The following is a 25,821-nucleotide window of genomic DNA, read 5'->3' as shown; positions in this document are numbered from 1 at the left end:
GGAAACCCCATGTAGCTCTTCGACTGCGGTTAAGACACCCATAGTGCTGTATGTGACTGTAAAACAACTTTTTATTGAATGCAGACATTTCTTTGGGGGGTGGAACTCCTAAAATGAAGGATGTCATGTGTTTAGTATTCTGTCATTGTGCCTCGCTTTATCAGCTGCTGCAAATCAGGCACTTGCTTTATGGCGCGGCAAAGATGAAGACATGTTGGATTAGATTTCTATTGGCATCTTCTACGGAGTTTGACAATCTGATATCTATGAACGCAGCAAAGACATTGCAAGTGCAAGTGCTGCCATATGGTTCCCCCCTTTGAACAATCACTATAGATGAGAATATCTCAATAATAGAACATGCCCTAACTTTTTTTTGGCTCCTTTTCACAGAATCCAGTAGAAATTACTTTCCAATCTGACCCGTATAATGGTGCAGTATGGGCCAATTCTACAATATGGGCCCATATTATCACCATACTTGCCATCTCTCCCGAAACATCCATCAAGATACTGCCAAATAGGTTCCGAAATAATGGGCAAATGCTTCATTCTCGGTCATATTATACATGATGTTGAAACTTTAGGTCATGGTCACATCACAAAAAAAGGGGCCATGCAAAAATTGTCGTGGTGTGTTCCGCAGACTCCCATATGTCTACCGACCAAAGTTGGCAAGTATACTCTTAAAGGGGTTGTCCAGGGAGATTCATTTAATTTACTTCCTCCAGGGATGTATTCAAGCTGGACATCAGGGTTCCGGGCTGGTTTCAATCTTGGATAATGTGATCGGAACCAACACCCAATCCCTGGTGCATATAACTGTGAAAACCCAAGGCTGGGTGCTGGTTCCAATTACATTACTCAAAGTTGTAACCAACATGGAACCCCCAGGTCCATAAATCCCTGGAGCAAATACATTAACTCGAACCCCCAGACAACCCCTTGAAGAGCATACTTGCCACCTTTGGTTGGCCGACATATGAGAGTCGCGGAGTGTGCCGTGAACCTTTTTGTACGGTCACGCTCTCCACCCCCTTTGCAGATCTGTCATGTCTCTTTTAGTGACATGGGCACTGTATATGCCATTCAAACCCCCTTTTTGCGCTCATGTCACATAGAATATGTCCAGAAAAGGAGCATTCCTCTAAGTCCTGGAGATTTGCCCTATCTTTAGGGACGGCCCCCATTTTGGGGTAGACTAATGGAGAAAAGAAGTTTGTTTTTGTTTTTTTAAAATAAAAAAACAGCGCCACTCTGATCCAAAGGTTGTGTCAGGTATTACAACTGATGTCTAGTCCAGCCAATGAATCCACATAACCTATAAGAATGGCGCCAAAAAATCCCAAAACATATAAACCTTTTGTACATCTTTCCCTATATATATATATATATATGTCTATATGTGTGTATACATTGTTGTATATTGAGATCTGAGCTCTGTATGAACCTCATGGGAAATTCTCTGTCTGAACAATTATGTTTTGCCGTTAAGATCGTTGAAAATAAATCCTCGTCCTGTCTGGTTAGATTATAACTGAGGTAACTTTCTTACAGCAAAACCTGAGAAGCGATTATTTATGCTTATTTTATAGTGCCAAGGTTCCAGCCGAATGTAAGCATATAGCCAGATTTGGGGCAACCAGAGAGAACAACATCAATCTCTCACACAAAAGCGTATTCACACGCGGAATGCTCTAGGGTGAGCAAAACAATGGCGTGTTTATCAGACTGCTGGCAAGCACGCCTGCAGGTAACATGTCTGTACAGCGACGAAGCCTCTTTGAACACAATAGAGAGTGGCTCGATCCCAAACCTTCACAATCTGACTCTTTTATGTGGTCACAGAGCCACGATGGTGAAGAAGATGGCGCTACATGGCTGCTACCATCAGCGTTCTTTCTAGTGACCCCTTTCTATGGTTACTAATGTAAAAAAAATATAGGCCTCGGTTTGGAAAGTGGAAGGGGTCTGGGCCTGCATTTAGGGGATTCAGTCTGTGATGTATTAAGGGGTCTGGGCCTGTATTTAGGGGATTCAGTCTGTGATATATTAAGGGGTCTGGGGACCTATATTTTTGGCAGGGGTCAGTATTGGTGAACAGGTCTGGTCTGGGGGTCTGTATTAGTAGTGTATTTGTTAGCAGGACATGGACCTGGTTTTTTATTTTAGATGGTCGGGTCTTGGGCTCTATGGGGTTAAGTTTTGGGGTCTCTGGAGTATTATTTTAATTTATTGGCATTGTATTTGTGGATTCTATACTACTTATAGTAGTACTTATAGTCTATGATCTGTATTTGTTTGGGGGTCTTTTTTAGGATCTAGTCTGGCATTGGTGTTGGGTTAGGGGGATCTAATTTGGGGTTTTTATTTGTTTAGGGGATCTGGCCTGACATCTATGTTTATTTAAGGGCCCGTTCACACGGAGTAAACGCGCGTGTATTTGGGCAAAATACACGTGTAAAAATAAGACTCCCATTGATTTCAATGACATTTTACACGTGTATTTTGACGTGTTTTTTTTTTACACGTGTAAAAAATGTCACTGAAGTCAATGGAAGTCTTATTTTACACATGTATTTTTTACACGTGTAGTTTGCCAAAATACACGCATGTTTACTCCATGTGAACAGGCCCTAAGAGGTCAGGTCTGGGGATCCATATATGTTTTTGGTCTAGGATTTGTATTTTTTAGGTCTAGTCTGTGACTTAGTTTTTTCAGGGGTTTGTCTACAACTGAGGGATCTGTTTTCGGGTCTGTATTTGTTTAGGGGTTCTGACCTGGAATCCATCTTTATTTAATGGGCCTGGTTGGGGGTTCATATTTGATTTTGGTCTAGGATCTGTATTTTTTGGGTCTCGTCTGAGATCTTATATATGTTTATTTATGGGATCTATATTTGATTAGGGGATCTGATTTTGGGTCTCATCTGAGATCTTATATATGTTTATTTCATGGATCTATATTTGATTAGGGGATCTGATTTTGGGTATATGTTTGTTTAGGGGACTCTGTATTTTATTAGGGGATCTGGTCTGGGCTGTGTATTTGTTTTCGGAGTCTGGTCAGGGGTCTATATTTGTTTATGGGTCTGGTCTAGGGCCTGCCTTTATTTTGGGGTGCGATAAAGCCGCTTCTATTATTAACATGCTTTAGATTGGGGACAAGGCCGATATTAATAGATGGGGCATATGTTAAAAAAAATTTGACCAGCATGTATAATTTACTTTTCTCAAAAATTGCCAAGTTACCGTATATACTCGAGTATAAGCCGACCCGAATATAAGCCGAGGCCCCTAATTTTACCACAAAAAACTGGGAAAATTTATTGACTCGAGTATAAGCCGAGGGGGGCTTTTTCAGCACAAAAACTGGGCTGAAAAATTCGGCTTATACTCGAGTATATACGGTATATACATTTAAAAAAAAAAATTGAGCGATAGTCATAACTTTCATAGAGATTATCCCCCCGCTTGGGTTGTATCTCTGCATCTGTAGGTTAATTTACTAATCTTTCAGTCTTGGCAAGCTGGGTTGTAGCTAGTCTGACCACCTTATGGTTTATCACCCAGCTTTTCCTGAATAGGACGATCACCGAAGACGACTCCTAGTTACAGATGACTTTTTTGATACTAGGTGGAAATGCTCTTTAAGCAAAAGTGCCCCTCTAGCGTGATAACAGCCTGCCCATCTATCACATAAGGGTGTTTATTCTCATCTGCGCTAGACCATATGGCACCTTAAAAAAGCAGAAATGCACTTTATGACTTAACACCACTTAGCAAGTATGGCACACAGCCGCTCCAAGGCTTAACAAGTGCAAACCACATACGTTTAAGCTTAGCCAAGTTTAGCCAAGTCATTTTCTCTTGGCTGGCGACGCTGAAGACTTTGTGCAGATGTAATGGATTACAAATATAGGACTGATTTATTCGCTACTTTTTTTTTTGTTTCGCACGGCGAGCGGCGTTTTAATATCACTTATTTTACCATCATTAGGTTGAACTTAAACCCTCCCGAGACATTTTCAGTTAATAGTAGCTGAATGTAATTTACTGGACGGTTCTCAACCTGAAAATATTTTACATAAAACATACATTGCTGGTAATATGGAGAGGGAAAAAAACGGCGCCGTATGATAAGGGTCACGGAAAGCCCATAAATTGCTCATTATATGAAATATCTTTACAGGGTTCTGTAACGTGTCCTGTTTATTTACCGGCATTCACTTCTTCTTTAATACCTTTACTGTTTTTACTTGTTCTTCTGTTCACTTTCTCATGGAAACCATCATCAAGCAGGACAGTTGCTGTTGACAGATGTTGTTAAGGAGGTATTATGGTGTTCAAGAGCAAATTCAGCCGACAGCCCATCCAGAACAGTACACAAGTAGTAAATAAAACACCTAGCGCAATATACAGATCTGTCATCAGGCAGTAAGATCACCAGATCCACCAACAGCAGCTTGTTCACAGTTTTCTTATGGCAATATTATATTTTCTACATTGCACAGTGTGAAATGAACAGAAAATATGTAAAAATAGCATAACGGTAATAAAGATGTAATACAAAGATATCAGATGTTATGTTTGCTGACTGTATGGACAGTCTTACACTAGCGAGGCTTCGCTCTATAAAGTCTGCCTCCACCTTCTGTTGTATTCTACAGTGGCAAGTAAGAAGTGTCAAACAGATCATTGTTTGTGGGGTTTTAGGTGAGGCGCCCCCAAGTGGTACAAGTAATCTAAACATTCAGTTGTGTGTCATATCACAAGACGGATAGACATTTAGATAAATAACAAGACCAATAACTAGATCTGAGACAAATCTAATCTTTACTGAAGGACGATGGATAGATAGATAGATAGATAGATAGATAGATAGATAGGAGATAGATGGATAGATAGATAGATAGATAGATAGATAGATAAGAGATAGATAGATAGATAGATAGATAGAGATGAGATAGATAGATAGATAGATAGATAGATAGATAGATAGATAGATAGAGATATGAGATAGCTAGCTAGCTAGCTAGCTAGCTAGCTAGCTAGCTAGATAGATAGATAGATAGATAGATAGATAGATAGATAGATATGAGAGAGATAGATAGATAGATAGATAGATAGATAGATATGGATAGGTAGATAGATAGATAGATAGATAGATAGATAGAGATAGATATGAGATAGATAGAGATAGATATGAGATAGATAGAGAGATAGATAGATAGATATGAGATAGATAGATAGATAGATAGATAGATAGATAGATAGATAGATGAGATACAGTTATCTATCTATCTATCTATCTATCTAATATTTATCTCATATCTATCTATCTATCTATCTATTTATCTATCTATCTATCTCCTATCTGTCTATCATCTATCTATCTCCTATCTATCTATCTATCTATCTATCTATCTATCTCCTATCTATCTATCTATCTATCTATCTATCTATCTATCTCCTATCTATCTCCTATCTATCTATCTCCTATCTATCTATCTATCTATCTATCTATCTATCTATCTATCATCTATCTATCTCCTATCTATCTATCTATCTATCTATCTACCTATCTATCTTCCCCATATGTAACCCAGTCGACGTATTATTAGGCTATTAGTTTTAGGATACCCATATAACATATAACACAAGGGCCCCTATAACTTAGTCTATTATACACTATGTAGTCAGTGTTTCCCCTATAAAACATAACCTTCCAATATAACTTGGTGGGGAAACAGTTCTTGGTAGTTTATGACCGGCCATGCTGAGGTGATAATGTTACCGGTGGATATATTAGTCCACAAGGTGTTGGGTTATTGAGGGGCCGGATATTTGGTCACAGGTAACATTTACTCCCAGCCTCGGTGGCACAGACAGTGTTAATGTGACGATTGTGTTAATCTACGCGGGCCGTACACTCCTGCCCCGAGTTTCTTTCCATAGAATGGCCTCTTATAATCTCTTCCTGGCAGAACACTCCATGTATTGATGCAGGTTTGTGTTACACGGCAAAGTAAATACATCTCAAACGTCTCTGATCCTCAAAGGCAAACATAGAATGAAACAAAAATATACTTTTCTTTTTTTTTTTTTTTTAAAGAGAAATGCCAAAAATTACGCCCAGCGCCCCTTCCTCGTCCCAGGTGCGAGGCCATCATGGCACTATGGGGTGTTACAGGTTTGTAGGGGCTTCAGTTTTTTGCTGAGAGGACTTTCCTGGAATGGCTTCTTGGGCGCATGTAACATAAGACACTCCGAGGGACGGGACATAATGGATTTTTTGTTGTCGGTTCCTGCAGTTTGTATTTCAGATATTATCATGTAATAAACTTTACTTATTAATCACATCTATTTTTAGCTGCTGCTGTGACCGACGTATAGAAAGGACATGTTGTTGAGATATCCATACATTAGATATTAGAAATAGTCCCCTATCGAAAGAACATGTCCTCTAAAATCAAAGCTTTTACAGAAAGCTAAAATCCTCCATTCATCCTTCAAGATTTTAAGAAATTTTTTTCCAAGACTTTGGATGGCCGCCCTATAATTCACCTAAAGTAGCAGATGAACTACAATCTTTGACATGCCCTTAGAATCAATGTCAATAAGTTACAAAGCATTACACCACTTTTTACCCAAAACATATGGATATAAATGGGGGGGGTCTTAAATTGGGCAATAAATAGGGAAGGAAAATACAATACGTAGGCCCAAGGTCTCCAATGTCAGTCTAGAGTACCCTGAGCCCACCAGTAAAATTCATTGTGGTGGCCACTGTACAGTTACATGTACATATTACCTGCCCCCAATTTGTAAATTCCTAAAATTGTCAATTTTTTTTTTCACTAGTCGTATCCTGACTAGTCCTTGCCTTGGACTGTTTCTGTCTAGGGTCCCTACCAGCAATTCTATGGGTCTGGTTGACCAAACAACCATCTCCGAGTTCTCTCTTTTTCCTTAGCCTAACTTCGACCCGTGTTCCAATGCCAAAAATTGCGTAATATAATTTTTTATTTTATTTTTTATTTTATTTATTTTCCGACTACATCAACAACTTGACCCAACTCTATGACTCTGACTCCACAGCCCTGACCGTCAGTAACCCGCTGGCTAATTTTTACCTTTAATTAGGGTCCTCTTAACTCTATGAGCTAATGATGATCTGTGATTGGGACCCCACAGTGATCCAGGGACCTGTCTCTGTGCCGAAGTATAGTACATAATAGTAGTGCACAGTATATTTTTAAGGTAGCAGTGGGCCCCATTGCCCACAGGGCCCCAGAGCAGCTGCTTCTGAGATCTTTCCACCCCCTACCCCTCTGTGATTCCTATCATCATTGTCAGTCTACATAAAAAAACGCAGAACAAGACGCTTGTTTTATATATAAAAAACATCCAGCAGAAATTCCGGACATGAAATTCTCCAGTTGAGATGAGTAACGCTTTGTTAATCCTCAGCCACGTTGTCGGGTTATGCGGAGTAGAAGAATGTGACCACGTCCAGGATACCAGAGGGTTTTACAGCGATCGTGTTCAGCTGCCGGGAAGGGATTCTTTATTTGTCAACAAATTAACCATCAAATGCGTGACATACTTTTATCTCCCCGGTTCGTGGACCATTAGGAGCCGCGGCTTTCTGCACATTATGTGTGACCGCGGGAGTCTCTATAACACTCTCTGATTTATTGTACTTGTAGGCAGTGATGTTCTATGTCATATGGTCATCAGGACTTAAAGGAACCATACCCTTACATAGTAGGGTTGTAAAAATAGTCCTACTTTTAGTCGCACCATTGTTGTTTTAAAAAGGTCAACAAAATGTAGTGTACAGGGGCCCCCGAAGATAAGGGAGCCCCATATTTAATGATCACCAAGATCTGAAGTGGCTATCTCTGATCATAGAGAATGGATCTTTAAGACCGTTATACTACAGAACCTTTAGGGCTCGTTCACACGGGGCAAGAGGGGGCAGATTCTGATGCCGAATCCAGCTCAGAATCCGCCCCCTCACCATGGAGGTCTATGTGGACCACTAGATTCCTTTTTACCATGAGCGGTATGTTCCAGTTCACGGGAAAAAGAAACGAGCTGTCCTTTCTTCAGGCGGATTCCGCGGCTGAGTCAGCCCCGGCGTCTGCCTCGCGACAGCACCCTCCGGACTAGGAGCTCTCATTTGCGCCTCCTCCGAAGGGGGAAGCAGCGACTGTCGGAAGCCGCGACAGTCATGGCAGGCGCATTTTGGTCCAATTCTGATGCAGCTTCCCGCCATAGAATCAGGACCAAAATACGCCATTCCGTGCCCCGTGTGAACTAGCCCTCAGGCAGGATCTTGTTTTTGGCCCACACCACAGGAACAGTGTAGAATAAAATGATTCTGGGGGCCCACTCTCCAACAAGCCCAATGAAATAGATCATAACACCCGTCAAATTTGGTTGTCTGCTACTGTATCATTACTGTGTTAGATCCTCAGCCCATTGGAGGATCCTTGGATATTCTGGTCATTCCGACACTGTGTATGAATACCATACAATATCTTGATACCACAGTGGAAACCCCTGCGACTCCTATAGGACCCTTGGAGATAAGGGGCACAACGTTGGTTGGTTCCATCCTTTTTGCTTTTGGGTGGAGAGAACCTATGTAGGACTCTCTTCTCTGGAAAATCCATATTGCAATTAAGCAAAGGGTTGACAAACGTGCCCTTCATTGTACCATTGCTGGCTACTGATGGTGGCTATACTCTCCATCGAAATTCTGTAGAGGGAAAATTTTGGTGACCTGAAAACAAGCTGCTATGATGTCATCTTGGAGTATTTTGATAGTTTAATAGGCTTTAACCACTAGGGGCAGTGTTCCATTGATATCCATGTGCCATATTCCTTTATGCTTGAGCAATTGTGCTTTTTTTAATATTTTTATTCAGAACATATGCTTCGGAACGCTCTTCTCAATCTGTTTCCTGATCAGTAAACAACACGTGTTTCATCAAAGCTCTGATGAATTTCTGACTAAGTCAGTTCTAGAATGAGTGCTCTCACATTTACTACAGTTTTAGGCTCTGATCATGAGGGTACATGTGTTGTACTGTATATAAATAGCCCCGATGCATCTGATAACAATTCATCTGGGCCATTAACACCCCTATAGGGTCATATAAGGGACCTACAATAGTACAGGGTGCCGCCATAACATTGACAAATAACAACAAACGTTTGAGACATCTTGGTGGGTTCACATCTGCATTGTTTAATCCGTTATTCTGTTCCATCGTAGGACAAGAGGAACAAATTAAACAATAAAGATGGACCCATCTAATGATACAACAATCGATTCCATGAGACCCCATTGACTACAATGGAGCCCCACGGGTGTCTGTTGTTATATCCACAACATTGCCAGACAAAAAAGTCCATCATTTTAGACAGATTCTGCTCAGGAGAGAACCTCCGACACAGGAGTGAACGTAACCTAAGGGTAAGTTCACACGAGGTTTTTTGGACCGGAACCTGAGGCGGAGGCACCAGCATCCAGTCACGCACTCCGCTCCGGATTAGGTCCAAATGAATGGGCCTAGTTGAGAGGGAGTGTCTTCAGGCGGATGTCACCTCGTGACATCCGCCTGAAAGAATGAGCATGTCGCTTCTTTTTCCAGGAGCCGTTTGTTCTGGCTCCCAGAAAAAAGAACTGATCTTTTTGGTCAGGATTTTGAGGCGGATACGACCTCAAAGTCCTGACCAAAAAACCCTGTGTGAACTTATCCTCATACAACAGGTTTTCCCGAGGAAGAACTCATTGTGATAGATTATTGCCCTTGAGAGCAAGGGATCAGGCATGATGAAATGTAACATGCCCAATCCTTCTTTCCTTAGATAAGTCAGCAAACCCTCTTACACATTAGATAGGTGTCCATTCCTTTGAAATCAGGACTTCTTATGTTTATGGGCATAGTGGTAGGACGCTGGGACAGTGTTCCAAATTTGAGCCTGTCCTTCTGAACAAGGGGGTTACAAATTAATGGCATCCATTGAGGCTCTAATATTCCTTGGCCCCACCAGATAAAATGATTCTGGGGGCCCAATGTCCAACAACCCCAAAGAAATAGAGCATAGTACCCTTCCAATTTGGGTATCTTCTGCTGGACCATTATCGAGTCAGAGCCTGTGCCCACCAGGACACTCTGGTACTTTAATGGGCCACCTCATATGTGAAAGGGGCAGAGTAAGGAGACATGAGGCTTTGGATATTGGACCCTAACACTGATAGTGAGAGCGGAACAGAATGAAGACCATTCCAGGTCCTGAACGATCGACGGCCGGGGCGAGGTAGTGGCCCCATTACAATAGGGTGACTTGTTACGCCCCATTTAATCATTCTTATACTCATCTGTAACGCGGATAAAATAAAGTATCTCTTAGTAAAGTAAACGGTACGTGTGCAAATATTAAGCTGAGATTTACGACGTGTCATGTGACCGCCATCTGCGCTGAGCGCTGGAGACGCTCGGGCTCTCTGAATTTCGTAGCATGCGTTCTGTTTTAGTAGTTTGTCTCATGTTTGGGATGATTTAAAGCAAATAGTAGGGGATTCTGCCAGGGTATCAAGTTGATCCCACTCATGAGCTGAAACCGTCAAGCAGCCACTGGCAGCTGTGACTCAGACCAGGCTGCCAGAAGCACAAGGCCCGACAGGTGTGTGTGACAGGAAGATGGCGACAGACCCACAGCTGCGGCTGCGGCCTCGGCTCTATTATTGGCACGAACAGCCAGCAGTGATCCCCGAGCAGGAGAGGAAGCAGAAGCCGCCAGTTGATTTTTTTTTTTTTTACTCAGAAATTTCAGATCCAGCTCATAGAGTGTTTACTGGAAGGTCCTGAGATGTGAGACGATAACTCGGCGCACAAACAGCTGACATATAATAACCTACAACTAGATATTCTGTGTATATAAAGCTATGTCAAGTTGTTAAAAATCCCCCCCACCCTCAATAGTTGTAAATGGGAATGGGGCGGCTAGGTGACAACCAATATGGCCATTTAGACGCTTTATTTTCCTTCTCTGTAAGGCTCTGTTTACACACAGTGGTTAGATTCATAAAAACTGCAAAAAGGGCACATCCCTTTATTACCCAAAGCGACCAATCACAGCGCAGATTTCAAGTTTAAAAAGCAGAATATGAAATGAAAGCTGCACTGTGATTGGTTGCTATGGGCAACACAGGTTTTAGCTCTGGGCCTACAGGTTTTCTTCGTAGGTTTTAGGCCTTTTCATAAATTTCTCGGCCGCGTTTTACACGACGTTGTTTATATTTAGATATTTTTATGTGGCCAAATGTTTTATGAAAGTCTATAAGGAGATATTAAACGCCCTCCAAACAAAACAGAAGCCAACAGTCCCGGAGATGCGGCTATAACCAATCGCAGAATGGGTCAGGGTTTGTGAATATTTACCCCCAAAGTGGGCAGTTTTGGGGCATTTCCTGTGCGTTTCGGAGGCTGCCCCAGAGGTGGGGCTTGAATTATTATGTTGGCAGCCCCTATGTGTTTTTGGTTGTGGGGTTTTGGAGTTCAAGGGTAAAAGCGCAGTAAAAAGTGCCTGTGAAAGGCCAATCCACATTATGGCCAACCTACGAGAGACCCTAGGGACAGATCATGGTGGGAAAATCTTTTTATGGCCATGCTCCTTTACCATTAAGCCCCATCCCCATGTTGGGTGGTAAATGCCCCCTTTTTGTTGTGCGTCATGGCCCTTTTTGTGATGTAGACAAGAAATGCGACGGTCAAACCCCTTTTTTGTGAAGTGATGGGCACAAAAGTGGCCATGTCACATCTAATATGTATGGGAAAACCAAAATGGGCCAGGTTTGGGTAAAATAAACACCCAAATTTAACCTGTTTATAGGTGGTCTGTGGATGGGGCTAGGAAGGGGCTAAAATGTAGAATTTTCATGGCACTCATGATAATAAGACTGCCTGGTAGAGGCCGGAGCATTCTTCCAGGCTTAGGAGATTCACGTGGGAAATATCTGATTGCTTGGGGTCTGACTATTGGGACCCCCAAAGATCACTAGAAGGGGTCCCAGACTGTGTTAGGTTGGTCCAGCAGACGATCCTCCAGTTGGCCCAGTCTCTAAAACAATAAAGGTCCTGCAGAAGACAACCAAATTTGAAGAGTACTATGGTCTATTTCCTCCTGTTGGAGGGCGAGTCCCAAAACCCATTTTATCTGGTGGGCCCAAGGAACTCCAGTCCATAACTAGTACCCATGCAATTTAATCACTGCTACAGAGCCAAGTACTGTCTCTGCAAATCACCAGGGCACGCTCTGTATAGACACCAAGCCACTAGGAGGTGCTGGTAACTTGGCAGAATTACGATTGCAGCTCTGGACTATCATAAACATATCTATAACACAGACTGTAACTCTAGGTCAGCACAAGATGAGTCACGTCAGATACCGGTTTCTCGTGGAATACATATATATAGTGTTGACGTACGAGGCGATATATATATATATCCATGAAACATGACACTGGAAGTACACAGGTATAAGAAAGTTTGTCTGGACAAGATAAGACAAACTCCAAGTATGTCTGAACTAGCGGCTCCACCCAGACTGTAAGAGGTTTTCCAATCACCCAAACAGGAGAGGTCTGATGTGCGCAGACAGTCTGCAGGCTTCTGCCCAAGTCGCTGACGGTTGGCTGGTACATCCTCGTCTGATTTATGTTGTGTGTGTGTGCGCTAAGCCTTAAATTGCCGAGTTTCTGGCTGGCTGCAGTGGTATTACTGGATGGTTGGTGCATGTTTTCAGCTTGCAGAGCTGGCTCCGATACCGGGTCTCTTGGCTTGGAATCCGTTCCAATCTCACACCTGTCTCAGACAATGAAGCTCTTGTTCGGAGCGTCTCAAGTTATGGCAGCCGAGCTGATTTTTTCACATGCGGGGATTAGGGAAATCATGGAGAAAATAGTAACCTTTAAGAGATCTATTCCCTCTCCACATCACTGCCATTTCCTTCTCTTCTGGTACAGGCCCCCTTTCCTTCACACCGCTGTAAACACGCGTCCCCCCTGGAGAGGGCCGATAGATTTGTCTTTTATTACCGCCTTAAGTGTCTTTACCTGGGATTTGCTCCTTCGTGTCATAAAAGGAAAGACTGAAATATTAGTGTTAATGACTTTAAGCCGTGTAAATTTCGGTGTGTGGTGGATTTAAAGGGTAACTCCACCCAAAATGTTCACGTCTGGAAATATGGAGGAAAAAACTACAAAATGATCTGCTACCGCCACTCCTGAATCATCTGTTAGTATTCTGGGCGGTCATTGCTAACATATCCTGATTTTTACATAGGATGGGTGACTACCAGTGGTGGCAGACATTACCCAGGACTCCAGCGCTGCAAGGCTGCAGTGCTAACCACTGAGCCACCATGTTGCCCCAGGTGGTGGCAGCCATTACTGTAATTCTACAGGTCAACCACGCTTTCATGGTGCATTTAAAGGGTAACTCCACCCAAAATATTCTCATTTGGAACTATAGAGGAAATAATCTACAAAATGATCTGCTATCTCTTCTGTTTCCTCTATTAGTATCCTGTGCAGTCCCGATTTTTACATAGTAATCCGATGAGTGACTACCACTGGTGGCAGCCATTACAGTAATTATATAGGTCAGCCATGATTGTACGGATCCTTATAGGGATATAAAACTGAGTTGTTGCTGCAAAGAGGTGTAACTTCAAGGTCCGGGACCCAAATGCAAAATCTATAAAGGGATCCCCCGCCTGCTAATATAACAATTATACTGGTGTCATATTATGTAGCCAAGGAGCCTTTGAATCCCTAAGGCTCTGTTCACACTACCAAGGCAAGTGCTGCGCGTGATTCATGAATTTTTACAGACCCGTGGAAAAAACACCTGCCAACAATTGTTACGATCATGTGGGTAAATACCAGCGTCCAGGAGCACTATAGCTCCACCCCTAAAGCTGCCTGTGTGTCAGTCTCCACTGTAGTTCTTGCATTCTAGTCATGAAGCAAAATTTTGACAATTCTGAGCAGGTTACTTTGCAGTCAAGCACTTCAATGCTTAATATTAGAGAAGGGAAGGGAACTAACAACTATGCTGAGCATATGCCATATGCAAAATATGTCTGACACCAATATAGTAGTTTTTTGTAAAGCTTTATTTATATGCAGACTGGTGAGATGAGGCGGGGGCTGCACCAAAGTTGGCTGAAGTTGGGCACTAGTGCCTGTAGGGGGCCCCAAGCCCCCTGTGCCACATAATAAGACACCAGTGTCATATATGGTAGCTTGTGGGGCCACGTTGTAAGTTTTGCTTTGGGACACAAGAGCTTCAAGTTACGACTGTGGCCTGCGTGCAGATTTTAGCAAGGGGATGTGATCAGACCCTGGGTGTCGCGAAACCAGGACGTGAAGGGTCTCATCACAAGAAAGCCGGAAACAGAAAGAAGAACAGAGAGCTGTAACAGAACATCTTTTGTAATGCAGAAAAAAGGAAGTAGATATATTTATGGCAACGGCGTCCTGACAAAAACAAGAGATTGTGTGAGGGGAAAAAGCAAAATTCAAATATGTGCAGTGTGAACGGTGCAAGAGGAGAAGCCAGTCTGCGACACACCACGGAGGGTTAATCGGGGTCACCAGTCACATCAGTATGACTCCTGTAACATTACTGGACCCTATATTTCCTTCTGGACTTTTAGCACCGCCACCTATTCAAAGCCCCTCTCGAAATTACAGCTCTTACAGGTTGGTCTCCAGTTTTGGCAAGACTACAACTCCCAGCATGCCCTGGTAATCACGTTGCACCTGGAACTTAGGGCCAAAAAGTCCCTCTCTCCAGTAGGCCTGCCCCACTTTTGACCAGTTTTTGAGGTCTCTTTTTGGCCAGCTCATGCCCAAATTTGTTGAGATTGTTTATGAAAATTCAGGACAGTTGGCAACTATGCCATTATTATAATTTAAAGGGGTTGTCCACAGAATAGGTGATCAGTATCTGATAGACGGGAGTCCGACACCCGGATCCTGTACTCATCAACAGATCTGGCTGCCGGAATCTGTATACAGGGTACTGTCAAGTGAATGGGTGCAGATATGCAGTGTGCGCCTCTAGTGGTGGCGCCTGGGACCTGCAGCTCTGTTCCCAGTCACATGAATACAGCTTCCAGCAGCTTATTGGTGTGGGGTCCAGCCATCAGACCCCCATTGCTTAGATAGTGATGACCTACTCTGTGTATATGTCATCAGTATCCAACGCATGGGGCATTGGACTACCCCGTCTGCCCCAATAATGATTGCGACCACCCACTTTCGACCAGAGTTTTTGTAGGCCATGCCCCTTTTCAGGCCAGCTCATGTCCGAGTTTATCTGGATTATTTCTGATAGTTGGGGGCTTTGTTATAAAAATCCCACCTATACTATACGCTTCCATCTTTGTGCCCAGCGACAATCCATAATAGGATCCCTTCAGTTCTTAAAACCTGGAATCGCCCTTTTTTTTTCCCAGACGCGTGCCCTTGAAAGCATCCCCCGCCACACACCGCGCTGACATCATACACTTGACTGACTTGACAAATGGTGTATTTATCCGGTAGAAAAATCCCAATAGTTCCCCGCTGGATGTCCCTGGCGCCCGCCCTCAGCACAAGGTGTTAAGTGACAGGTTGGTTCCCTTTCATGTATCTACACAGCGACGTACAACATATATCAATACGGCATTCAAAGTCAGTTAAAACAATATAGCTTTTCTTTCTTCACATGAAGGAGACCTGACTTCACCTTGTTAATCAAAGCTGTGCCCTAGAGGGAGGATTCACACCGCGCGCCTGACGGTATCATTTTCCCCCAAGGTGACCTCATCCCGGCAAGTCTGAAGTTTGCATTTGATACGAGTCTTAGACTTTCTCTAAGTCAGTAAAATGAACCAGCTCATCCTTAGATCATCGCAGATCATCTCCAGCTTCCCAGAAATTCCTGCTCTTCTCGGCTGTAATACTAAACAAGCCCCATCCTCCCTTCCTGTTCAACATATGAAGCACATGTCACCCAAAAGAAAAAAAAAAACCCGCATGTAGGAGCCCAAACGTCATCCTCGTCCAGTCATTTGGTATGAAGCATAGGTACATAAATAGGTTATACCCAAATGTTTATAAATAATACAGCAATACAGCGCCCAGATAATACCACCATATACTACTATGTAGTGTCTGAATATTGACTCTATACCATAACTTAATAATACCACCATATACTACTATGTAGTGTCTGAATAATGACTCTATACCGTAACCTAATAATACCACCATACAGTGTCTAAATAATAATTCCTTACTGTAACCAAATAATACCACCATATACGATGTAGTGTCTGAATAATGACTCTAAACCGTAACCTAATAATACCACCATATACTATGTATTGTCTGAATAAAGCTATACAGTAGCCTAATAATACCACCATACAATGCCTAAATAATAATTTTTTACTGTAACCAAATAATACTACCCTATACTATGTAGTGTCTGAATAATGACTCTATACCATAACCTAATAATACCACCATATTGTGCCTAAATAATAACTCCTTACTCTTCTTACTGTAACCAAATAATACCACCATATAATGCCTAAATAGTAACGTCTTACCAAAACCAAATAATACTACCGTATACTATGTAATGTCTGAATAATAGCTCTATACCATAAACTAATAATACCACCATATAGTGCCTAAATAATAACTCCTTACTCTCCTAACCAAATAGTACTACCATATGGTTCCTGAATAATAACATTGTTCTTTTGACTGTAATGAGATAACACTACCATATAGTGCTTAAATAATAGCCCTAGATCGTAAACAAATACTACCATACAGTGCCCATATAATAGCACTGATATATATTTCTAACATGCTAATGCAGTTTACTCCTTAAATAATATCTCCATATAGTGCCTAAATAGAGAATAGTAAAGTCCCTGGTGGTCTAGGGCAGGAAATGGTTAATGATAAAGTTCCTGGTACTATAAAATATTGATTTTTACCTTAATTCTTTTTTTGTTTTTATTGAAAGTGATCTTTCTTGTAATATAATACTACCATATATTTTCCATACATTACTGACATTCAGTGACCAAAGAAAACTGCCATACACTGCCTAAATAGTGAAGGGGTTAATAAGATTCCTGGTGGTTTAGGGTACTTTAGGGGTTATGGTAAGGTTCTTGGTGGTCGTGGATAGTAAAGGGAATAATGATAACGTTCCTGATGGTCTAGGACAGTAAAGGGGACAATGATAAAGCCAATGGTAGTCTAGGACAGTAAAGAGAATAAGGATAAAATCCCTGATGGCCTAGGAGAGTAAAGGGGATAATGATATAGATGATAAAGTCAGTGGTGGTCTAGGACAGTAAAGGAGACAATGATAAAGTCCCTCGTGGTCTAGGACAGTATAGACGACAATGATAAAGCCCTTGGTGGTCTAGGACAGTAAAGGGGATAATGATATAGATGATATAGTCAGTGGTGGTCTAGGACAGTAAAGGAGACAATGATAAAGTCCCTCGTGGTCTAGGACAGTATAGACAACAATGATAAAGTCCTTGGTGGTGTAGGACAGTGAAGGGGATAATGATATAGATGATAAAGTCAGTGGTGGTCTAGTATAGTAAAGGAGACAATAATAAAGTCCCTCGTGGTCTAGGACAGTATAGACAACAATGATAAAGTCCTTGGTGGTCTAGGACAGTAAAGGGGATAATGATATAGATGATAAAGTCAGTGGTGGTCTAGGACAGTAAATGAGACAATGATAAAGTCCCTCGTGGTCTAGGACAGTATAGACGACAATGATAAAGTCCCTTGTAGTCTAGGATAGTATAGACGACAATGATAAAGTCCCTCGTGGTCTAGGACAGTATAGACAACAATGATAAAGTCCTTGGTGGTGTAGGACAGTAAAGGGGATAATGATATAGATGATAAAGTCAGTGGTGGTCTAGTATAGTAAAGGAGACAATAATAAAGTCCCTCGTGGTCTAGGACAGTATAGACAACAATGATAAAGTCCTTGGTGGTCTAGGACAGTAAAGGGGATAATGATATAGATGATAAAGTCAGTGGTGGTCTAGGACAGTAAATGAGACAATGATAAAGTCCCTCGTGGTCTAGGATAGTATAGACGACAATGATAAAGTCCCTTGTGGTCTAGGATAGTATAGATGACAATGATAAAGTCCCTCGTGGTCTAGGACAGTAAAGGGGATAATGATAAAAATCCCTGGTGATTAGAGATGGTGAAGATTTACATTCTCCTAGAGCGATCAGTCAACTGTCCTTAGATATCTGGACACCATGTGCCCCTTTAACTCTGCTCATCTAGTTTTTGGAGGCATTGTGGTCACCTAGTGGGCATAGAGAGTCCTCTAACTTCATATCCTAGCAACATACCTTAATTACCTTTAGTCACAAAAACCCCTTTAAGAGCCGCTGTTTACTGGGATTTTTATACTATAAGGTGATTCTAAGGGGACTTTTTAGGGAGAAAAAATTAGCTGCAAATGTGAACAAAGCCCATAGTCACTCCCCCCAAAACACACACACACACACAGCAGTGTCTCCAGGAGAGAGGCAAGGAATGGAGGGTGACGTCTCTGTCATTGTGACTCTTCCCGAAATCCTTAAGCATTTCACTGGACCTGAAAGAAGTTTACACCAGACATAAAATCCCCCATTTCTGAGTCATCCTCTTTAGGGTTGTATTTGCTTTGTCCTTCGCCGTTTCCTACAGAGCGATAATAACCTGTGAAATCTGCTTAGTTAGGGCTTCTGCAGCTGCTAATTGTACATACTGTATACTCCAGAGCTGCATTCACAATTCTGCCAGTTGTCAGTGGAAACTGTCAGCAATCTTGCCGACAGACACCCCCCTTAATGGCATCACTGAGCTCCTGTAACTTAGTAAGATGGATTTTCCTATGTTAAATGTAGTCTGAGATGGGGACACGCACGAACTTGGTTAAGGAGAACTTTTCACCACCTCCACCTACTCCAACTCTTTGCGTCCTTCAATAGACGCCGCTCCACTGAATTGGGTGCAGTTGGAATTTTTTTTCTAGCCCCCACCATTCCTGAGTAATCATGCTATTAGTTTCAGCACACAGTATGATAATTACACTCCCTACTGTCAGGTGGCCGATCCCAGATTGGAGAATACAGATAGGGACCCCCCACCTTACAGTAGGGAGCGTAATTGACATATTGGGTGCTAGAACTTAAAACAGTGATTCCTCAGGAATGGTGGGGGCTACAGAAAAAATTCCAACTGTGTCTGAATCAGTGGAGTGGAGTCTACTAAAGAGGTGTAATTGACTGAAGGAGTTAACGTCTGAGTTTTATAATCTGTCAGGGAAAGTCAATTGAGATATCAAGAGATGTTTTAATAATTGGTTATTAAATAATAGGTTCCAGGCAGGAAAAAGAGGTGCCGAAATAGGCAGTCAGCGCCCCAGGTGCCGTGAGATGTAGCCTCATACATGAAGTGGGTTGTACTGGCGCCTCGTAGCACTGGGGCTGTGGCATGCTGGGAGTTGTAGTTTCATACAGCACACTAGTTTTGAGTCTGGCCAGGTACAACATCTGCATGGACTTTGTATCTTCTCCCATGTGGGTGGGTTTCCTGCGAGTACTCCAGATTCCTCCCACACTCCGAAAACATCCTTAGGTTAATTGGGTTCCTATGAAATTGGCCCTAGCAGTAGAGCCCACCCAGGAGTGTGTGTGCAAGGGAGACGCTATCCACTCTACCGCCTGAGGCGAAGGATAATGTGCACCCCCTCCTTAAAGGGAAATAGCAGCCGCATTGCCCATAGCTGAAACATACCTATCTGTCTACCCGCAACTTCTGCTTGACTGCTTGCATTGAGCTATGACTAAGTGCGATATGCAAAGGAAACAGTCAGGTGACATGTTCGGCTCTGCTACATCTCTCTATATACATGTGTAGCAGAGTTAACGTAAAGTTTTCCAAATTGGTTAATCTGCTGCAGTGTGATATTTTACAATGACTTTTCATGGTTTTTGTTGTATGTGATCCTATCTAACTCTGCAGCAGTTTAACCAATTGCAGAAGTTCAGGATAATTCTGCTACATCTGCTTAGCAGAGCTGTATGTGAAATGTGACCACACATGAGTAACATCACCGGATCCTCTCCAGCAACCACTGAGGCCAATGACTGGTCTCAGCAGTCACATCAGCCTCCGCTTCTGGATCAGAGAGTCCCAACACGGGAACGGAACTGGACATCAGAGCGCTGGGAATAGGTATGACCTACCTTGGCCGCCCCTGAGTTTGCTAAAATTTAGGGACAACCTCTTTAATTCATGGACAATCCCTTTAAAACTATATATGAGACAACATGTTATCATAAGTTTGCTAAATTACACATTCAGCTCTGCTACATCACTCTATTGTATATGAGTTGTCCTTAACACAAGACAAAGAGTAAGTTCATTGTTCTGTATCTTGGCAAGGACTAAGTAGCGCCCCCTGGCTTCACCCTTGTGTATACACAGCATAGCGTATAGCTTACACCCCTGACACAGCACCCGCGGAGCAGGCCCCAGCAGCGCCCCCTGGCTTCACCCTTGTGTATGAACAGCATAGTGTATAGCTTACACCCCTGACACAGCACCCGCAGAGCAGGCCCCAGCAGCGCCCCCTGGCTTCACCCCTATGTATACACAGCATAGCGTATAGCTTACCACCCCTGACACAGCACCCGCGGAGCAGGCCCCAGCAGCGCCCCCTGGCTTCACCCTTGTGTATGAACAGCATAATGTATAGCTTACCACCCCTGACACAGCACCCGCAGAGCAGGCCCCAGCAGCGCCCCCTGGCTTCACCCTTATGTATACACAGCATAGTGTATAGCTTACACCCCTGACACATCACCCGCGGAGCAGGCCCCTGCAGCGCCCCCTGGCTTCACCCTTGAGTATACACAGCATAGTATATAGCTTACATCCCTGATACAGCACCAGCGGAGCAGGCCCCAGCAGCGCCCCCTGCCTTCACCCTTGAGTATACACTGCATAGGGTATAGCTTACACCCCTGACACAGCACCCGCAGAGCAGGCCCCAGCAGCGCCTCCTGGCTTCACCCTTGTGTATACACAGCATAGTGTATAGCTTACACCCCTGACACAGCACCCGCAGAGCAGGCCCCAGCAGCGCCCCCTGGCTTCACCCTTGTGTATACACAGCATAGCGTATAGCTTACCACCCCTGACACAGCACCCGCGGAGCAGGCCCCAGCAGCGCCCCCTGGCTTCACCCTTGTGTATACACAGTATAGTGTATAGCTTACACCCCTGACACAGCACCCATGGAGCAGGCCCCAGCAGCGCCCCCTGGCTTCACCCTTGAGTATACACAGCATAGTGTATAGCTTACCACCCCTGACACAGCACCCGCGGAGCAGGCCCCAGCAGTGCCCCCTGGCTTCACCCTTGTGTATACACAGTATAGTGTATAGCTTACACCCCTGACACAGCACCCATGGAGCAGGCCCCAGCAGCGCCCCCTGGCTTCACCCTTGAGTATACACAGCATAGTGTATAGCTTACCACCCCTGACACAGCACCCGCAGAGCAGGCCCCAGCAGCGCCCCCTGGCTTCACCCTTGTGTATACACAGCATAGTGTGATTGACACTACCAAGCCCTGCCTGTACTATATCTTGTCCTCTCCTCAGGACTGTGGAATCTCGCAGAAAGGGGTAAATAGTTTTGTCGAACACTCCTTACCAGAATGGGTGTGCCAGCGGCAGGAAATGCCATGTTGTGCCAGCTTGCCCTGGCTGTCTATTTCTGTGTTCCTCTCATCTTCTTCATGACTAATATGATGATGCCCTCACACAGAATTCTTAGTCAGTCCTCTGTCACCGAGCGTCTCTGGTGCGGATCCTCCGGCAGACAGACTGGCTCGGGTTACTTAAGTGAAGCCGCTAAAAACCATTTGATCACTTTTGTAATGAAATATCTGCGAGAGGGAGAGAAAAAATTGGGCAGAACGGTTTATGGATTTACTCGCCCACGGTACTGACGGCTTTGTGTAATAGCGCGTACCAAATCGGTGCGAGGAGGCGAGAGGTGCCAGCTCCCCTTCCCCATACCCTCAAAACCTCATCCTAGTCTGCTACTAAAGGCAGCGGCAGGAGGCTGGGAAAGCTGGGTGATAATAATAGGACTTTACAGCTCTGTCCGCACCCAGCTTTACTTGGGTCCTGAAATTTATGTCGGCTATATAATCATATCTGCCATTCAGAGGACTGGGAAAGTTTAGTGAAAACTATGACTTTACAGCTCCTACTCCACCCACCTTTACTAGGGTCCTGAAATTCATATCAGCTGTATAATCATGTAGGTCTGCCATTCAGAGGACTGGGAAAGTTGGGTAAAAACTATATGACTTTACAACTCCTCCACCCACCTTTTCTAGGGTCCTGAAATTCATATCTGACTAGTTATATATGAGCTCTTACGTTATATGACCATATAATCAGGTAGGGGTGAAGGACCAACAACTCAGATTCAGTGGGAATCCAGGAGTAAGGAACTGCGCTCTCTTGTTTGGTAAAATAGCAGATTCAATTTTATTTACTTCAAAAACTCTCACACAACGCATTTCGGGTGCTATACTGCGCCCTTCCTCAGGTGTATTGGTTTCTTCCGCTACTGGGCTGATACCAGGTATCACCTATAAGGTGTTAGGAACATTGCTGCCTCGACCTAGGAGAAGCATTTTGTGGGTTGACATTTGCAAACAGTGTTGTGGCTCAGATCCACAACCCTCCAAGGTGAGCTCCTTTACTTAACTAGAAATATATCATAATCCAAGAATTACTACACTACGGTTTGCTCGGTGTTTTTGTCATTTTTTATCTTTGATATAATCAGGTAGGTTTGTCATTCAGAGGACAGGGAAAGCTGGGTGAAAATAATATGACTTTACAAATTGTACTCACCCAACTTTTCTAGGGTCCTGAAATTCTACTTAGATATATGTGATCTGTGGTGTTATGTATGATCTGATGGATTTGCCATTCAGTTTACTGGGAAAGGTGGGTGACTGCTTTAATCTATAATACTAAAGAGACAGGAGTCATGTGGTGGGCGAGACAAGGGTCAGGGGACCCATATTTTCTGATACAGAGCAACAAATCCTCTTCATAGACATATAATGAAATGATATGGAATTCTGTCTATGTGTAGCCACCACTAGGTGGAGCTCAGGAGCTTAGTGCATACTAGTTTATTATAGAGTACTATGTATAAACAGTATACAAGAAGCTTCTAAGCTCCCCCTAGTGGTGGCTGGAAGTAGACAGAATTATATCATTCCATTCTATGTCTATGCAGAGGACCAGAAAAACTGAAGTCTGACTACGACTACCAAGTGTTATTTACGCAGTTCTCTTATATTTATTGTAATACTTCCATTACCCTGCAGCTCATGTACTGAACAATGATAACAGCTGTGTATATGGGGGAGGGGGGGTGTTGTCGCTTGCTCTGCGAGGGGCTATGACAGCAGCCTGCAGGCAGTTTGCTTACTCAGTGGGAGAGGTGGTTTGGATTACATTGCAGCAGATTATGTACAATCCTTCTGGGACTTTGTGAAACCTCATCCAGAAGTGATGACCGGGAATCTGACAATATGGCTGGTAATGATAATCACGCTGGTCCCTTCTTGTTATCTTCTATATCGTATATATCGAACCTGTCACATGAAACATCCAGTTCAATAGTCCGGCAGTATGTTATAGAGCAGGAGAAGCTGAGCAGATTGATATATCACTCTATAGGAAAAGCTTCTGGAGAACTTGTCATTTAAACATCTGCTTATTCTGGGCTTAGGAGTCCAGAGGGTGGAGTCAATGACAGAGTGGACTCCTAAACTTAGAATGAATAAAATACAACTTTGGCTGAATCCTTTCCCATAAACCCATATATCATATTGTTCAGCTCATCCTGCTCTATAACATGAGTCCAAAAAATTGGACTTACAATATTATCCCTATAAACAGGTTTGTCATTCAGGACCTAGGAAAGCAGGGTGACAACTCCTATTGGTCTAGATAAACCAAAACTGTAAGTGTGAACATAATCTTGATGGATAATCAGATTATAATTAGATGATGTTTATTCCGTGAAGTGATCTGACTACTCTCAATTCCACATAGTCTCTTACTTCATGTTTCATATCCTCAAATCTTAAAGCCCCCCCTCCCACTAAAGTCACCCTACCTGAAACCACCGATTTCCTGCTGGTCCCTTCTGCCTCCAAAAATAAAAATGGACATATCCTGGCTGCTATCAGTATGAGGTTAATAGTCCATGCGGCGCTAGGTCCCATAGGCAGACCACTTTTCAGTCTCTCCGCCATGCTTTACACTGCAGCCGATCTATACTAGATAAAGAATAACCATCCGTGTCATTACCATCTATAGAGCCAAGCTGGGACTGGAGACTGGAAGACGTCTTATTCCAGCTGCTAGGAAATAAATAATAAATCACTGATCGCTGGTGCACTGGACAGGACATGAAAGCAGCAGGGATTTCCAGATTGTTGTACACAGTGATTCTGGGATTTGTACTTCTAGTAATGGCATTTAGATTCGTGTCCAAAGGTCAGGGCTGCTATTCATCGCCTACTGAGAATGTCACCGCTGAGTATTGTGTGTGAAATCCTCCCCATACAGCCTGGGGTGTCTGCTAGGCAATGGCTGCTGTGACTCCTTCCACCTCCAGGTGGGTCCTCAGCACTGAGCGGCCATTCACTGCCTTCTACCACCATCTAGTGGCCAAGCAGTGTATAGCAGAACTCAGGAGAGCAGATTAACCCTAGAAATGTCATTAATAGCTATAAATTATTATGTAGATGTAATTATTTCCTCCAAATACATAATAATAGCAATAGCTGTGTAGACTATTTATGGGCTCTATCTATAGGCTTGAGAACATTTGCCACGTGATATCTTAACTTTACGTGGCAGATTCTAGAATTTGTTATAGAAGTGCGATGAAACTAAAGTGAAACAGGACCATCGGGAACATTGGTGTTGTAATGCAGCATAATAGTGTACAGACGTAGCAGAGCTGACTTTGTCCAGTGTATATTATTAGGGTGTAATCAGATGGTTTTTATTTTTATTTTTTTTTTAACTGTGAGTTGTAAGTGTAATATCCCTTTGAGAACAAGCTGTCCTATATAAAACCACAGATAAAGCAGATAAACTCAGCTCTGCTACATCTGTCTAATAATATTATAATATATGTCTATGCACAGAATACTAATATGTTCAGTGGTAGTGCCTTCCTCCTGGAAGCCGTTCTGCGGCTGCGGTTTTTATACGGCCTTCGCCATTCATTGTTTGACATGTGTACAGGGTGACGCGTTCCGTATTAGATTAGATACACGTACCGCCACTAGCGCGCTCATTGTCTTACACTCAACCACAGCACGATTGCTTTGACCACAGCCACCTCCTGGTAACCTGGAACTATTTGCTTTTCCTCCTTTCCTGTAGATACAAGACAAGTTCAGACATCTCCTTCTTGGTCGTACGACCAGTCCTACCAATACCTTGGATCCATTGCCACGCCTTCTGTCCACCCGGCCACTCCCATCTCACCTGGACGTGCCAGTGGAATGACGTCCCTCAGCGCCGAGCTCTCCAGTCGATTATCAGGTACGGAACATCGACACAATCAGCCAT

At 43.2% G+C, this 25,821-nt stretch overlaps 1 protein-coding gene across 1 annotated transcript in view; it reads left to right on the top strand.

Annotated features, from left to right (window-relative positions):
- RUNX1 (RUNX family transcription factor 1) overlaps positions 1-25,821 on the top strand; it is a 107,537-nt gene that overhangs the window by 78,010 nt on the left and 3,706 nt on the right. Inside the window, exon 6 of the mRNA XM_075263487.1 lies at positions 25,633-25,794. Coding sequence (XP_075119588.1) covers positions 25,633-25,794 — 162 coding nt within the window. The remainder of the gene's footprint in view (positions 1-25,632; positions 25,795-25,821) is intronic.

This window comes from Leptodactylus fuscus, chromosome 2, assembly GCF_031893055.1.
Source record: "Leptodactylus fuscus isolate aLepFus1 chromosome 2, aLepFus1.hap2, whole genome shotgun sequence".
NCBI classification, from domain to species: domain Eukaryota; kingdom Metazoa; phylum Chordata; class Amphibia; order Anura; family Leptodactylidae; genus Leptodactylus; species Leptodactylus fuscus.
The sequence above is the reverse complement of the archived record's forward strand: the minus strand, read 5'-3'. Positions and strand labels throughout refer to the sequence as shown.